This window comes from Labrus bergylta, chromosome 23, assembly GCF_963930695.1.
Source record: "Labrus bergylta chromosome 23, fLabBer1.1, whole genome shotgun sequence".
Taxonomy (NCBI): domain Eukaryota; kingdom Metazoa; phylum Chordata; class Actinopteri; order Labriformes; family Labridae; genus Labrus; species Labrus bergylta.
This window is the reverse complement of record NC_089217.1, coordinates 14,940,329-14,957,669: the sequence shown is the minus strand read 5'-3', so window position 1 is coordinate 14,957,669 and position 17,341 is coordinate 14,940,329. Positions and strand designations below refer to the sequence as shown.

Sequence of the window (17,341 nt, the reverse complement as noted above, 5' to 3'; positions counted from 1 at the left end):
GAAGACAATATCGAAGACTTTCAGATCCCACTATGACTCGAAATAGAGTTTTGTTCCAGTCTTACGAAAGGAATGTTCGTCAACGTTTGACGCACTTGAAAAGCTGAGCACATAAAAATCACATTACGTAATAATGATGATAATAATGATTATCACCCATTCTTGAGAATTTGGACAAATAATTTTCCCGGCAAACAAGCTTGAAAGTATCACCTAGGAACACACGTATCCCTCTTGTGTTTTAATGAGAATATCTTCTTCAAATGTTTTACATGTCTAAACCTGCCCTATACTAGAAAACACCCTTGTCCCAGACAACAACATTAAACTTTAAACTATTTAAAAATGTGTCAAAAGCTTTTAAAATCTTCAAACTACAAAACCTATTTTAGTCATCTACATTTTAGAATGTATTTTTTATTTAGGTTTTGACCGGTTAAAGTTGTGTCCCAGATTTTTGTCAACTCCGTCAGACTTTAACAAAAACATCAGGCATAATAAGAGGTGAGCTACAACTAAAGAACCCCTGTCTTAATTCCTGCTTTCAGAAAGCCATTTCCAGAACCAAAACAGGTTTCATGTTTTATCACTAACCTTTTTGGATCCGTCACTGGAGCTGGCACGAGTGCAGAAGTGACTAATCTGTTCAAATGTTTCCAACAAAGACAAATAACCTCAAACCAATCAGATCAGCGACAAAACTATCAGATCCCAATCATATACAGACAGATGGAATTAACCCTGTCTGTTCACCTTTTGAAATCTGACACAGCTGTTTGCACAACGTTTGCTCAAAAACCGTGAGATAGGGTTTACAGTCCAACCCAGTTTTTAATCATGTTTCACGGGGAAGCCGTTTTCTGTTGTGTGAACGGCACATTTACATTGACAGTGGTGTGAGTGTTAGTCAGACATGAAGAGAGAAACTGCGAAACCGGACCGGACCTTTCAGCTTCCCAGCAGGACGGACCTCATTAACTCGTCTGGCTGCGAGGGGAAGTTGAGGGCTTCTGTACCGCAACAAGGAAACAAGATACCAGTGATCTCATCCTCCTCTTCTCTTCATTCATCCCAAGCGCTTATGAGTTGCCTTGGCAACTCGTGCGCTGTGTGTTGCATTTGTGTGTTGTCGTGCAGGAGCGGGGGCCTGAGAATCCACAGAGTGAAAATTATGTGTCATCAGAGCGGATTAGGAGCCCACGGTTTAGTTAAGGGCTCGGGATCCTGCTGCTGTCGTTCGTGAGGGTTGAAGTCAATGTAAATACTACGCAGAAAACAAACACACACTCACATGAAGATGGTGTGAACCTGAGATGCATTCAAGAAAGGCAGGGACTTATGAATTTACTTTTCTTCCTGTAACCTGCTGGAATCTCTAGATGCTTAGATAGAAAAAAAACAACCAATAGGAACATACGTATTAGCTCAAGGAAGGATATGAGATACAACACAAGAAACTAACTTGATTTTGGCTCCGATTTTTAAAACTGGAGTCTCAAATGATCAGCTGGGACAAGCTGCATATAAATCTCCAAGATTTAACTACAGCTGTCATGGTTTTGGCAGCTTTGAATAAACATCAATGCAGAGAGAGAGACTTGATTTCACTGTCGTAACCGCACGCTAGCGTTAGATATCGTGCATGATTGCACGCTGGCTGGCCACACTTACTGTCCAAGAAACAAACTGGAATTCCTATTGAAGTCCCCATGTTACCTACTAAAGCAAACAAGACCATCATGTTTGGAACAAGTGCCTTTGGGTAGGTGTCAGATGAAGTGAGTTACGGCTCGCAGCCAAAATCAGTCTTTGTTTACATGTTCCACAGTAAAGATTTACAGCGAGTTACAGGATAGACTGATAAAAGAAAGCAGACATCATTGCCGCTTTGAGCACACGAGGCGCCAAAATCAACGCAAACCAAACGTTTCTCGCAGGAGCTTTAAGTATTTGCTAATTTTTTGATGAAGCTTTTAATTTCCCGCAGAGCCTACGGGTTGATGTAGGGGTGGAGGTGTACATGTGAAATGCTGTATGAATGGCTGCAGCTGTGGTTGACCTCAAGAAGTGACAATACAGGTCTGCAAAAGACTGAGCAGAGCCCTGAAATATCTCATCATATCAAAAGGTTGTGTTCCATATATTATGTTGGGGTTGCCTCGTGAGTATAAGGGCTGATTTGAGTTGACAACATGAGGAAGCTTGCAGGCTGAACAAGTTCTAAGAGGAGGCATGAAGATGTCAAAAGAAGCAAATATGTGCAGGAAATCTGAGTTGAGCTTAATGTCCCATTTTGTGAATATTTTTTAATACTTCCTTAATCTCTGATTCCTTTTCTGTTTGCCTTTCCCTCTCTTTTGTTTAATCCTCTTCTTCCTGCTAATTCACCGTATCCTCCTTCCTTTTTCTCCCCAATGTAACACACTTTCCTCTGCTGCTCTCTTCACGCCTTACTTTCTGTTTCCGCTCTTCCTTTTACTCATGCCTGCCTTGCATCTTTCTGTTAATAAACCGCCCGGCGTCACTCTCTAACCTTACCGCAGGAAGTTTCCTGTGCTGAAACGGAGCCCACGCTGGATTGCTTCCTGCCAAAGTGCGTTGTGGGACACGTTTGTTTAGGCCCCCTTCTTCCTCCTCCTCCTCCTCCTCCTCCTCCACCCCTTCTGCTCCCCTTGTTGCTTCCTCCTTTGGGCTCTGTGCAGATGGCTGAGGCCGGCAGACCGGATCTCGGAGGGGTTTTGGCAGAGCAGCACCTCTCCCCGGCCCTGGAGAGAGCATACCGCAGCCATGACCCCGTGACCCAGGCTGCACTGCTGCCCGCCCCAGCCTCGCGGCTCTCACAAGTCCGCCACGAGAGACGATTGTACAGCTGGTGCAGGCAGTGCAGATGGCAGTTTGATTCAATATTGATAGAAAGTCAATGAAGGAGTCAGTTTGGAGTGCTGTAGCTCTATTTCTGCTATATAGTCCAGTTTAATAGAAGCATAAACACCCTTCCATCCACTTGTTTACATTGGGGCAGTAGAGCGAGGAGAGCGGGACCGTGAGCAGGTGCAACAGTTCAAACGTTTGGACACAACATTTACCGGCATTGAGGGCCTACATTGATAAAAGCTAGTAATAAGTTATGATGCAGACTGCATCTCAAACATACCTAGTTGCCTTGTGTACGTCTCCTTGTTTGCCTGCATCTCTTTTAGTTTGTCTCCTTCCATCTCTCTATTTCTACCTCTCTCCCTATCCTACTTACTCTGTGCATCTTGTTGCAGCAGACGCTCACCAGTAAGTCTGGTCCTGCCTGATGTGTCTACCTGTTTGAAGAGAGCTTACTGTTGACACTGTGCTTATGGTGGATATATGTTGTTCCCCTTTTAAAGACTATAACAAAGAGTACTGTCTAGACCTGCTCTATTTGTTCTGTGTTCTGAGATATATTATATTTATGATGATTTGCTGCTTTATAATTTATAATAGATCATCTTGTAGAAGCTTCAAAGGGGACAGATTTCAAGTAGAAAAAAAGGTGCAAATCTCTGGTTTTCTTGACTATTTCAAAGTGCTCTCCAATGAGTGGTGTTTTGAAATGACCTATAACTCTTCAATTCTTCAACAATCTACAGGAATTCAAAATTCATTAAAGGCACAGGGTGTAGCTTCTGCCACCAGGGGGCTCTTAATCAATACAATAACAAAAGATGATGTTGAGGCTGGCCGGGCATCATGGGCGCCCCCCCCACCCCCCCCATCCCCGATGAAAATGAACTCTGTGCGTTGACCGTAGTGAAGACGGAAGAGGAAGAGAATATGTTTACCGACGATTTATCAAAGTATAATTTACATGACGTTTTTATCACAGCAGCACATACAGCTACTGTACGGCAGCTTTCAGTAGCAGTTTCTGTTTCCACGGCAAGGACCTTTAAAAAGTTTGTTTCCATGGCAACGATAAACATGTTGAGTCTGTCATGGCGGCTCTGTCATGGTGGCTCTGTCATGGCGGCCGCCACGACAAGACACGTCCATAAAATTAAGGATTTCTCTGTCTTTTTAAATGTTGGAAATATTTGAAGTAATGTAAGTATTTAAAGAAAAGAAATATGACATAGGTTTAGTCAATTTTGAATAAAATTCAACATATTGTATGTTTAACAGAGTATTAAACATACTAGAGGTATTATGGTAGAGATAATGTGTCCAAGCAATCGATTCTTCTGCGACACTTTGAAAAAAGAAGAACAGATGGCTCCTTATCTTCCTGCTACGAGCTCCTGTTGGTTGTGAAACACCTGTATTCCCTGACACTTTCTCAGGATTCCTGTTGACAAGCTGAGGGTCAGAACTTGACAAGCTGTAAGCTGTGCTTCAGATAACCGAGGCCGTCCCGGGGCTTATCGACAGGACTCGTGCCACTATCTGAATACCGAGGTCTAGAAGGGGGAAGGAAGAAATGGGAATCCGACAAGCTAGACAGGGTTTCATTTTATATTGATTGCTCTCTCTGAAAACTTCCTCTGTTTGATGGATGGGGGGAAGCTGAAGGGGGGAGGGGGGGGGATGGGGGGAAGCTGAAGGGGGAGGGGGGGGAGGGGGGGGGGGGCTGAAAGCGAGCACAAGGTTCCTATTACTTGTGCGACAGTGACATTGGCAGCCAAAGATAACAGCTGTCCAACTCCCAGAGGAAGTGTTTGAGGGCAGGCGATAACTGAGATGTAAGGAAGGAATAGTTAGACTCTGTGTGGGTGTCGGGGGACGTTGTGATCGGAGCTATACGCCGCTGCAAGTCTGTTGTTTTGTGTGTGTGTGTGTATATGTGTGTGTGTGTGTGTGTGTGTGTGTGTGTGTGTGTGTGTGTGTGTGTGTGTGTGTGTGCATGTGTAAGCGAGAAGGAGGTGAGTCTGAATCATACTGAGAGACATTTGATAACACAGAGACGCACAACGATATGATGAGGTGGCAGTAACTGTTGACTGGGAGAGCAAAGGGTAAAAAGATATACATGTTCTTTTATTTGTATTTAAAGAGACGATCACTCAGCTGTTAGCTTATCCAGGTCCTGCATTATTAAGCTAACAAACAGTTTTTAGATAATAAGCAGCCTCTTTTAGAAATGTATTTCAATCAGGCAGCATATGGGTAAAAATTTGACAACAATACACAACATGATACAGGAGTCATCATCAACCAGTCTTTATCAAAAAAATGAAAACCTCATCATTAAACTTTGAATCAAACAATGGTCAAGTGTTTCTGATACAGATACAGGACGTGGTAGAGGTCACAGATGAATGATAACATGTAATCACTCTAAGTGTTTTTTACGATGGAGTATTAGGGCCACATTAAGGGGGACAAAATCGGAGATCTCGAGATTAAAGTCATAAATTTAAGTGGCTAAAATCCCAAGAGAAGAGAGTCGCAAATTAATGAGAATATAGTTGTTATTTTAGTCGACAGTTGGGCCCTATATCAGAAGAGCAGCAGCCGTCTGTACGAAAATGAAGAACGTGGAGCATCTTGTGAAGTTATACTTTAGTACAGCTTTCACAAAATCTGTGCAGAAATACTTCCTTGTGTCGTCTGTAACACAGATTGACTGAGTATGAACTCTTTACGTATGCAAATATGAAACTACACATCCTCATCACAGTGTCATAAAGTATCAGGACCTGCCAGTCTGTTTCCCATGGACTGAATAAAACATGGCTGTAGTCTCAGTGATGTCACCATTTGGTTTCTGAAGCACAACTTCTCGCCATGCTTGAAATGCTAGCTAACTTTCAGTGAACCTGGACGTAGAGCTGAGGCAGGCCTTTGGCCTACTGGCACAAAATTGCAACATCCTCGCCTGTGAGTCTGTTATAATTATTCTCAACTCAAAAACCTCACTGCCTCTACAGTGTACACCAATGGAGATGAGCTATTCAGATCAAAACCTATTTCTGAACCAGGCTGCTGTCATACTGGGCCTCTGTGGTCATACTGGTGTTGATGGGACCTCCAGGTCTTTTGCAGCCAGCCTTCAGTGGACACTTGAGGAACTGCAGTTTTCTTGCACGTGCATGTTGGCTGCATTTTTCCAACACCAGGAGGCTGCCACCAGCTGTAACCTACCTATAGTAGCATTAGTGTTTAGTTGCTGCTTTTCACTCTAATGTTTTTTTTTTTTTTTTACTGAAAAGAATCATTGCAGCATTAACAGCTGATGTGAGTCATGGTCTACAATGAAATCGTTTCTGCACATTTACACGTCTCCCTGTTGCTCACCAGTGCAGATGTTTTACACTCCTGTTCCCACGGCAATGAAAAAGACATTTCAGATTGCGAGGGAGGTGAAAAGAAAAAAAAAAGAAAGAAAAAAGATACTGTCATTGCTGTTTCCTCTGCTCTCGTTCCCTCCATGTATCCTTGTCTGTTTCCATACAAACTAATAAAGCGTGGGTCCTCTGATACGCCTGCCTGGAGTTAAGGAGAGCAAAAGAAACAGCACACATCACCGCAGATCAAATAAGATAACAGTCTGACCGTCTTTCTCATATACCCGCTTCTCATTTTATCCTGGTGATTTATTCTGTATTCTTCCCCTTAACCTATCATCTTTTCATCTTTTATTCTAACCTCCTTTCCCCATCTGACTCTGTCTCCTCCTTCATCTTTTTTTTCCTTTATCTCTGCTGCCGTTCCCGCAATCACCCCCTCCTTTTGGCTTTTATCTCCACTTCCTCAATATCCTTTTTACTGCCTCTGCCTCCTTCCTTCCTCTACCCCCCTCTTCCCCTACCCTCCCCCCCTCTCCCCTCCTTCCTGCCTTTCCTTCCTTCATTTTCCTTCCTTCCTTACCCCCCCCAACCCCCCCATCCTTCTTCACTGATCTCATTCTGCCTTTCTTCCCTTTCACCTCCACTTTGTTGCATTTTTCTCAAACAGTGCTTGTAACTCCATTTCCTCTCTCCCCCCTCTCCCACATTCTTCCGACCTCTAGGTTTGCAGCCAGTGTTTTGGAGCAGGGAGGACGTGGCCCAGTGGCTGCGATGGGCAGAGAAGGAGTTCGCCCTGCGGCCGATCACCAGCGGCTCTTTCCAGATGAACGGCAAAGCCCTGCTGCTGCTCACCAAGGAGGACTTCCGCTACCGATCCCCACACTCCGGTACTCATCATTCTTACACCTTTTCATGAATTTTTTGGAGATACTACAGATGTGATCAAGGCTGGGGGAACTGGCCAAATCAGTGACGAGCATCTTTTTCAGTGAAAAGATGAAAATCCAAAAGTAATCCTCCATAACCACAATCTGTCTCGCAAGAATTTCAATTAGCTATAACACTGTGACCCTTTATGGTCTGTTGCCCTTTGTGCTTTTAGCCAATACACAGTTTATTTGAACATGGAAAACATGGGCCAGTGAAGCTTTAAAATCAATGTGTTTACTCCAAAAACGACACCCTTTAAAAATTCAATAAAGTCAGCTGGAGCAGAGGAGGGGGTGGGGGTGGGGGGTGGTGGTGTCAGGGGAGAAGCGACAGAGGAGGGAGGCAGCTGTCACAGCGAGCTCGCCGGGGGGGGGGGGAGGAAGTAGGAGACGGTTGATCAGGAAGTAGAAAGCAACCTCAACTGTTGCCTCGGCAGCCAGAAACATGAAAACAAAGTTAGCTGCGCGCTGTTCACAGTTTAGGATCCACAGTTTTTCTCACACAAGTCGGTGAGGTGTGGTCTGGTCAGGATGAGAGTCATGAGTGGGATGAAATGAGTGATCCGTGTTGTGGAATATGAAGACAAGACTTCAGGAAAAACCCTCATCAGCCCGGAGAAAAATGCAAGAAAGTCCAGAAACTGTGGGAGTTATATGGAGGAGTATTTCTCTCTCAGAGTATGAAGAAGACAAGAAATATGCTGAAGAAAATAATTGAATAGAATATGCTGTAAGGAACACAGCCATAAAGAACAAAGAAATGAAAGCTGAACATCAAGAAAAAAGGATTTTATGGAAAATAATTATTTTCACTGATCATCACAGATTTTATATTTACTTGTACAGTCGGTCGTCTCTCAACTAGTAGGTTGAGGGTTCAATCCCCAGCTCCTGCAGCAACATGTCCAATGTGTCCTTGGGCAAGACACTTAACCCCAGGTTGCTCCCACTGCTTTGTCAGAGGTGTATAAATGTGTATGAATGGGATTAGTCACTTCTGATGGACACTTTACACAGCAGCCTCTGCCATCAGTGACCGAAGGGGTTAGTGTGGCCTGCGGTGTGAAAGTGAATGACAGAAAATCACAACACACAACAAGAAGTGATGCAGGGAGACATTTAAAAGGATACCAACCAAAAAGGTTGGCAGTGATAAATGGATGTTATGATTAAGTGTAGAAGTAAAGGTAGAAGTGAAGCTAAAATGTTAAGAGCTCCCCCTGCTGACGCCCGCCTTCTCCATGTTAACAGATGGGACATGGGGAAACATTTTATACTACACGTTAAATACATGTTTGTCCAGCCTGGATTCTGTTGTGATAGTACTTAGTCATCATGCTGTTTTATGTGTGAGTGTTAGTTTTTCTGAGTATTTTTGCTCGGGCCCGATCGATATGGGAATTCTGGGGCCGTTTTTATTTTTAAGAAGTTATTTGAAAAAGTGGATGCAAAGTCATGACTGACAGCTCTACAAAGACAAATGCAGCACCTTCAGCATTCTGAACCGGATCGTCGGGAGTAGAGGAGGAAACATTGCAGACACAACAATCTGTTGGGCTTTGGACTATACAAATGTAAAACTAACAAATTCACAAGTGGAGTTGTAAATTATGTGGGGAAAAAAAAATTGTGATTCCTTTAAAAGTGTTTGAATTGAATTCAGTCAGTGAGAGAGGAAGTCAAATTTGCTCCGTTTGAGTACTTCCTTCAACCAGAGACCTTGTCGTTCATTTATTTTATTTTTTATTACAAGTTTTGAGCAATAATCTTTGGAGACATGCAGCCCAGCTGACAGCTGTTGTCAAGCTCGTTTCTGGATGTTTCCAGCTTTGCAAAGAAAAAAATAACATTCACATCCTGTTGAGAACTCAAAGTCTGGGGGAAAAAAAAAGGAAAATCCGATTCATCTTTTCAGGTTTTTTAAGAGTGAAGTGGAAGTCTTCCTTTGGGACATCAACTGAGATCATGCTGTGTAAAAATGTTGCAATGCAAATGTTCTGGTTTTATCACATTTCTTTTCTGCATAAACAGACGAGAGATCAACTTGATCTATCACACTGAAGTGATACACATGTTGTTGTCCCTCTGTGAAGAAGTCATTTTTAGGGAACAGAGCGAACTCTTTGGCGTCTGATGTGTTTATTTCCTCCTTGAGGGGATTGCAAGTGCGGTTCCCATCACTCCCTGCATAGGCAATATTTTACTGGAAGCCCCAAAGATAAATCCACAATCAAAAAAAACGACTTTTAGGCATAGAGAGAGCATCTCAAGTCCATATGTTAAGAAAGTGAGAATTGAAAGAGGTCGTTTGTGTGTGTGTGTGTGTGTGTGTGTGTGTGTGTGTGTGTGTGTGTGTGTGTTCAGCATTGACTTCCTTTGTTAGAATCACTTCCTTATAATGGTAAACTTTTAAAGGAATATTAACGGTAATATCTGATGGCTGTCTTCAGATTGCTAAAATCAAATCCGCTGTGTGTGTTTATGCTGAAGGTGCTTTGTCACGGGGAGAGAAGTTAAGGGCAAACAAACAGCTGTTAATCATTCAGTGAACTTCCTCCTCAGGCTTTGTTCCTGGTGTCAACGCCACCGTATCACCACTTCAAGGAGAATACCACGATCATATAGGCCCATTTACTGTCAACACGTAGTCCATGTAGCCTGAAGTCAGCATTTCTTTTTTTTTTTTAACCAGTTTGTTCTTAAATATGTCACTTTTTTTCACATCAAAGCTGAACACAAACATTTTGTAGGAAGGAAATAGGAAGACATTGAAATACCAAAGGAGAAATGTTCATACAAACAAGCAGACTCACAGAAAAAGTTGTATTTACAATCTAACTCTATTTTGTCAGCAGCGTCTCGGTCTGTGGGGACTTGTGTTGGGAACTGGAGGGTCGCTGACGTCCTAAGTATAGAAGTTAGTCTGGTTACTGGAGATCTCAATAACAGAATGTAAAACCAGAATTTCCCCCTGTAATAAACACTTCTCAACTATTCTCAGCCCTTCTCTATACACCTTCATTAACAACCTTAAACGTATTTAAAAAGAAAACATTCATGACCGACTGCTGTTGTCTTATTCACAGATATATTTTTGTATCTTAATTAAGAATATAAACCTTTTGCTTAAAAATGTATCTTAATCAAACAAATATAAACTCACAAATTGCATATTTTTTAAAAGCTGAAATGTTTCTATGATTAAAAATTTGCATCCCGACTAATCGCTAAAATTCAGTCGTCAATCTCACATTTTTAATCACTTTTTTTGTAATAGTAAGGCTTTTATTTTACTGTTTTACTGTGCTGTTTTATAATCTGAGAGTACTGTACTTGCTGTTTAAATTCAACCCTGATTTTATTTTGAAATAAATTAAGGAGCTTCTGGTAGATCGAAGGTTCTGGGACAAAATAGCATGCAATAATCACGATGAACTAGTTAATGCTGACTGTAGTAGTTTATAGACATTATGTCCAAAAAGGTCCTGCCTCCTTACTGACTTTTCCATTATTGCTCAAGCTCCCTGCTTTCTGGAAAGCAAAAAGGAGAAGACGTAGGAGGGGTAAACATGATTTTGTGGATGACGCTATTGTTCATTTCCCATTTTTTTTTTTTTTTCTTACGCAGCTGTTGAATGCTACCAGTAGACGTGTGTTGACCTTTGACCGTTGTATCTGTGCAGGGGACGTCCTGTATGAGCTGCTGCAGCACATCCTGAAGCAGAGGAAGCCTCATGTGTTTTACCCCTCTGCATACTTCCCTGGGAACTCCTTCTACTCGCTGCCTGAGAATGCTGTGCAACACCTCAAGCTCGAAGGTCAGGCCAATAAACCGTGTGTTCTTCTTTATGTGACGCACATCGCATTCATTTTCTGCTCAGGAGTTAGATACAACCATAAGAAGGCTTCAGTTGATCCAATGGTGCTGTCTGAATCATTCAGGAATGACAGAATTGTACTTTCAAATCAAGTCTACTGGAACTCTCCAATAAGTTTGCTCCAAATTAAAACTTTATTTTTTAAAAAATTTTTGGGGGGGGGGGTTAATTAATAAATACAAGCTGTATTGACAGTTTCACACAAAATAATTAAATTCAACCAATCAGAATTGGCAGAATCAGAATCATTGGCCATGTATGCTTACACACACACACACACACACACACACACACACAAGGAATTTGTTTTTCGCTGAACTGCTCAGTGTACAAAAGTACAACATTAAATATAAACATAAATAAGGAAAGACTAATATTTACAAGGCTAAATAAGACAATAATAAGATGTACACACTCTACACACCAGCTGAGTACCTACAGTATGGACCTACTGGCTGGGCCTAGGTCCAATGTACAGAGGCTCATATGCTCAAAAACAGCCTGGAAATGACTCTCTTGCAATCCAAAGGATATTTAAACTTTGCATGGTTTGTGTTTGTTGTATCTTGCCACTGTTGCACGGGAAGTGAGGATTCTCACCAGCTTGGTACGCTTGAGACCCCGATGGAAGGGTAGCAAAAAAGTAGGACGGTACGGAGCAGTTATTTTGGTACCAATACCAACTTTTGACAATACATGGGTACTGTACCCAACCAAACTTGAACAAGACCACTTGGTGGAAGCGGCGCTCTAATGAACTGTGAACCTGCCAGAAAAAGAACCCCCCCCCCCCCCCCCCCCCTTACAAATGTCCTTAAAGTTTGTTCTTACCTTGAACGAATGAACGAAACAGGATGTCCAGACACATTTTTTTAAGTATTAAAAAAATAATACTGTGACAAAAGCATCTTAATAATCTTGATCTTAATGAAAGTATGAGGCAGCAGTGGGTCTTCTTTCTTCAGAAACACAGATGTCTACACATGAAATCTGTGTTTGTTATACCAGGAAGTGATGATAACATTCAGAGAAAATACCCCAGGCTGTCTTCTGGCTCTGATCTGAGGAAACGTAACACTGTGACAATCATCATAACTCCACATGTTCAGAGAAAAACCTGTTCTACAAGGAAAAGCTGCTTTTTATTTATACACACTAGCAGTCAAGTAAACCACAATCAGCGCCAGCAGCGTGGTGCTGTAATCAGTTTGACGGTGTGTTTTTTTTTCTGAATGTCTTCCTTGTTCAGAGTACAACTTTTTTGATATCAGTGTGTGTGATTGATGGAGCTGGAACAAAATGAAGCTGCATTTCAGCCAAACATTTACAGACACTCATCAAGAACAATGCAGACACAACTCTCAGCCAACTATAAGACGTGAGTGACATCTTGTGGTCTCTCTGTGTGAAGCTAATTTTTTACAAGGAAGCCAGAAACTAAAGTGAAAAAGCCCCTTTTTTACTTCCTGGATAAATCCTGGCCTCAGTAATGTGAGAATCTGAAAAAGCTGCAACACACCAGTTCAAGCTTTTATGCGTTTGGTGCCTTTTCTCTGCTACTTTAGACTTTTAGAAACATTTGTTACAACTTGAGAAACATGCAAAATGAGTGGAGAAAGACATCAGCACATACTAGATAAGGATTAGTAGTCGATCTCAGAATGTCTGAATTGTGCTGCGTCGTGGTGAAGAGGGAGCTGAGTCAGAAGGCAGAGCTCTCAGTTTACCAGGCCATCTACGTTCCAGCCCTCACCTATAATCATGAGTTGTGGGTAGTGACTGGAAGAATGAGATCGTGGATACATGCAGTTTTCCTCCAAAGGGTGGCTTGGCTCAGCCTTAGAGATTAGGATGAGGAGCTCGGACTAGAGCCGCCGCTCCTTCGCATTGAAAGGAGCGAGCTGAGTGAGTTATGGGGATCTGATCAGGGGGCCTCCTGGTTCCCTCCCTGGTCTTCTGGTCAGATCCAACTGGGAGGAGCCCCAGGGATAGACCCAAAGCTCGCTGGAGGGATTATATATCCCTTCTGGCCTGGGAATGCCTCGGGATCCCCTGGAAAACGTTCATGGGGAGAGGGTTGCTGCGGCACCTTGCTACCTCTGCCACCCAGCCCCGGATAAGGGGAAGATAATGGATGGATGGATGTCACAATTAACAAGATTATAAATAAGGTTGTATTTTAAGTTATGAGGCAACAGTTGCTCAAAGGCTGGTAAAGTTCTCCTCACGTTGTCATTAATAGCCAGGATATCTAACTTATGGTACGCCTGTATGAATGGCTGAAATTTTATGAATTACATTTTCTCACAACTTTATTGTAATTGAGCAGCGTTTTGGTGACGTTTTTTAAATCAATCAATCAATTAATCTTAGACACTGGAGCAGGAACGAGCAGGTCTAAACTTTTGGCGTTTGTCCCTCAGGGCCATCATCCAGCTTTACACGGGTTGAAGTTTCAATAAAGAATTGAGGGTTTTTTTGCAAACAGCTCCTGTCTGGGGGTAAATGTGGGCCTAAAGAAAAGGAAATAGTTGGTCTCAAAAGAACGGCAACATTTTTCAAAAAGCTTTGAATGCAGCAGGAGAGACGTGAGACGTTTGGTATTTCTCAGCAGAATCTCCTGAGTGAAGCTTTTTTTTTTTACGTTTCCGAGTCGTCTTGTAAATGTGTCTCTTTTATCAGCCAAGTGAAAATCTGATCTGTGAGACAGAAACAGGAAGTAAAAGAGAAGTTTGCCTTCAAAACACAAAAAGGAAACCAAACAAAAACCAAACCACTCAGCAGCTCTTTGACACCATGTGAGTAAGTGATTTCATTCAGTATTTATTGGGGAAGTTTTGTAATTTTCTACCTTTTTAAGCATCTATGCAAAAAAAAAAAAAATACACTCAAAAGGACAATACATACAATAAAGAAGAATATTCTAACACTCTTTCCCTCCCTGCCTGTATGACACACACGGTCTGCTTCCAAAAGTTTTCCAGACGAGCTTCCTAAAGGTTGCAGTGAAGGGGGCACTCAAGAAAAATCAAGATATTGCAAAATTAGTTTACACTTATGAGTTCAAGATGGTTCCTAGACATAATTTTATGTAATCAAGAAAGTAAAAACCTCTAAAATCTCATGAGATTACCTGCAAACGTACATTTCTGTCATTGCTGATTATCCAGCAGTAAGTGTTTGGAGCTGTTTGAAATAAAGGAACCAAAATCTAAACGTATTGAATGTTTCATCTTTTCTTAAGAAACGGTACGTCGGGGACCACGTGGTACAGAGCCCCTCCCCCAGCATCCACCAACCATCGAGCTACGGCACCGCTCGCGCTCCCCCCACCACCACCCAAACCCCAGGCGTTCCCCTCCGGAGCCGAACCACCCCCGCCCGACCAACGAGGACCATCTGCAGACTTTCTCCCAGCTGCCCGACAGCAACCACCACATGCCTGAAGACATGTACCCCCTGTCAGTGTCCCCCGCCGCGCCCAACGGACGCTGCACACCCCGGGAACCCCAGTGCCCCGGCAGCCCCGGGGGCCAGGAGGCGGGCCCTCCTCGCATCATCCAGCTCATGCCCAGCCCCATCATAAACCCTCTGCTGCTCAGCCCGAGCAGGGGCGCTGGGGGCGGGGCCATGGACTTCAGGCACAGCCGAAGTGGAGCCCAGTCTAAGGGGACGCTCGAAAATGGGCGGGAGGGGAAAGTCCACAGCCACCACTATCAGATACCTCTGGCCCAGCAGCAACAGCAACAGCATCTACTGCAGCAGGAGGAGGAGGCGCTCTACAGGAACCACGTCATCATGCCCGTGTCTCCTCCAGAGGAGCAACAGATGCCCATCGGACGGATAGCAGGTAAGACTTAACCCTTTAAACATGAAGGTTAACGCTACACATGGTTAAATCTTTATTGACCTTTCTTTGTGTTTCTCCGGTTTGCCCTCGCAGACTGCAGGTTGCTGTGGGACTACGTCTACCAGCTCCTGTCAGACAGCAGGTACGAGAACTACATCCGATGGGAGGATCCAGAGAGCAAAGTCTTCCGCATCATGGACCCCAATGGCCTGGCCAGGCTGTGGGGAAACCACAAGGTAAACACGCAGACAGCTGTGTTGGGTTTGATTAAAAATGTTCATCAGTATTAACTAATCCCATTCCTACACATTCACAACACCTCAGTAACCAATTTCACATGTGCACACAATTTCTAGAAAGGTTCAGGCAGACTGCCCCTGAAATGACTTTCTTGTTTACACATGCACCTCACAGCCGGAGACTATCCAGCTCTAGTTTGCTCCGAGTTCATAAATTATGACTGTTTGCTGAGAGGAGATTTGTTCATGGTTGCAATTAGTTATCAGCTGCAAAGACTTCCCCCTTTTATGTAAACAAGCTAGTCCCGACCCGACCACTTGTAACATGTATTGAGTGCTTTGTGTTGAACTCTCAGGGTGATCGCTTATGATAAGCTGGATGTACACTGAACGATTTTAGCCTGATTCAGACCTGACATTTTAGTGAAACGATTAATTTTGAAGTTGAGCTTAATTATCAGCTCGATCAAGTGTCAATTCCGGCCTTGATTTCTGGCATGTATGAATTTTGGTTGACGACTGCACACACTCGCATCGCGAGAGCGGAGCCACGAGCCGATTCCCCGACTCTGGGACTTTTCTCCCCCTGCTTTAACCTGCTTTAACTGACGGGCAACATCCAAAATCACCATGGCAACAGCAGGCATACCTGTTCAATCTGTCCTCCCCCTCCTATCATGAAAGAAACGTAGGTAGGAAATATCAGTGTGTGTGTGTGTGTGTGTGTGTGTGTGTGTGTGTGTGTGTGTGAGAGAAAGAGTGAGAGCATTTTTGCCAGTGTTTGTTTTAGACACAACTGAAATATACACAGATCTGACTTCAACCCTCCATCTTTGGGAGCTTTCTATTGACAATTGTGAAAGCTTTGTCCTGATTTCACTGGTACAGTGTGAGCTCTCAGGTCGTGCCCGACATCAGGGTCGTTCAGTGTGAGCACATAAATCGTGAACTTTGGTCGTCGATTCAGCTGTACAGTGTGAGCTGACGTTACACCACCACCTTTCTACAATCATTCAGTGTACGCCAGCCTTTAGGGTTGTGAACCCTTACTTATAGCTAAAAGATAACCAGGGTGTGTTCATCTCACTTGTCTCTTGTCTCCTCAGTGAAAGTTGTGTAACTCAGCAGGCATACAGATCTGTACCATGCATAGACTTTGATGCACTTTAAACTATAGAACAAAATGATGATGCTCTTATTGAAGGACTTGATCACCCAACTCTGCAGGTTTCCTTTAGCTCCTCAGAGCCTTTGAGCCCCTTTTAGCTTTATTTGTTTAGCCTTGAAAACGCCCCAATTATTTACTATCTATTCACCATAACAGCTTATTGATGTCTATGTCAGATGTTTTCAGCTTGTTGTGGAGTTCTTCAGCCCCCATGTGGCCAAATCAGTAACAAGTGCAGCTCAAAATACCAAAACAGCCCGTTTCATGAAACTTTTGTTTTCTTTATTTTGTACAGAACCGGACCAATATGACATACGAGAAGATGTCGCGAGCACTGAGACACTACTACAAACTGAACATAATCAGGAAAGAACCGGGACAAAGACTTCTATTCAGGTAAATTGACTCAAAGGCGCCGTTTAAACTAACGAGGCGATTTATTGATGTCATGAAATATCCAAAATAAGCCGTTGTCTTGTTCCATTAGGTTCATGAAAACGCCCGATGAGATAATGAACGGACAGACGGACCGGCTGGAGCACCTGGAGTCCGACTCTTACGAACAAACCTACATCAAAGAGGAATGCATAGGAACTCTGGGAAAGCGAGTCCATGAACTTCTTCCATCTACTACAGCCGCCGATGCCTTCCAGAAGCAGCCTGAACAATCGTCGTTAAAACCGGAGCCCGTGGACGTCTGCTCGTATCAGTCGGAGAGACACGACGTCTGATCTCTCTTGAGTTTGCCTTAGGATGATATAGTCCTGAAGTCGAAGCAGCATCAGTTTGTTTTTTGATTCTCCTGATGGATGGAGCCGGGAGGACTTTTGTTCCCTTTTTATTTCTGAACTCAAAACTGCAAAAGCCAATCACTTTGTGCTTAAGTCACTTTTCTGATTTCTATTGTCCCTTCACATGCATTATACTGCGCAATGTTGCTGTTTGTAAAAAGAAAATTTGGGTGTGTGTGTGTGACAGGAATGTTTTCACAGTGGAATAAACATTTTTGATCAAACTGTA

General features: G+C 43.2%; 1 protein-coding gene across 2 annotated transcripts in view; it reads left to right on the top strand.

Moving 5' to 3' along the window:
* The window catches only part of etv6 (ETS variant transcription factor 6), a 31,329-nt gene extending 13,988 nt beyond the window's left edge, over nucleotides 1-17,341 (top strand). For both annotated transcript variants that reach the window (XM_020634807.3, XM_020634806.3), the window contains exons 3-8: nucleotides 6,980-7,144; nucleotides 10,870-11,004; nucleotides 14,309-14,914; nucleotides 15,008-15,150; nucleotides 16,617-16,717; nucleotides 16,809-17,341. In XM_020634807.3, coding sequence (XP_020490463.1) covers nucleotides 6,980-7,144; nucleotides 10,870-11,004; nucleotides 14,309-14,914; nucleotides 15,008-15,150; nucleotides 16,617-16,717; nucleotides 16,809-17,052 — 1,394 coding nt within the window. In that variant the 3' untranslated portion in view covers nucleotides 17,053-17,341. The remainder of the gene's footprint in view (nucleotides 1-6,979; nucleotides 7,145-10,869; nucleotides 11,005-14,308; nucleotides 14,915-15,007; nucleotides 15,151-16,616; nucleotides 16,718-16,808) is intronic.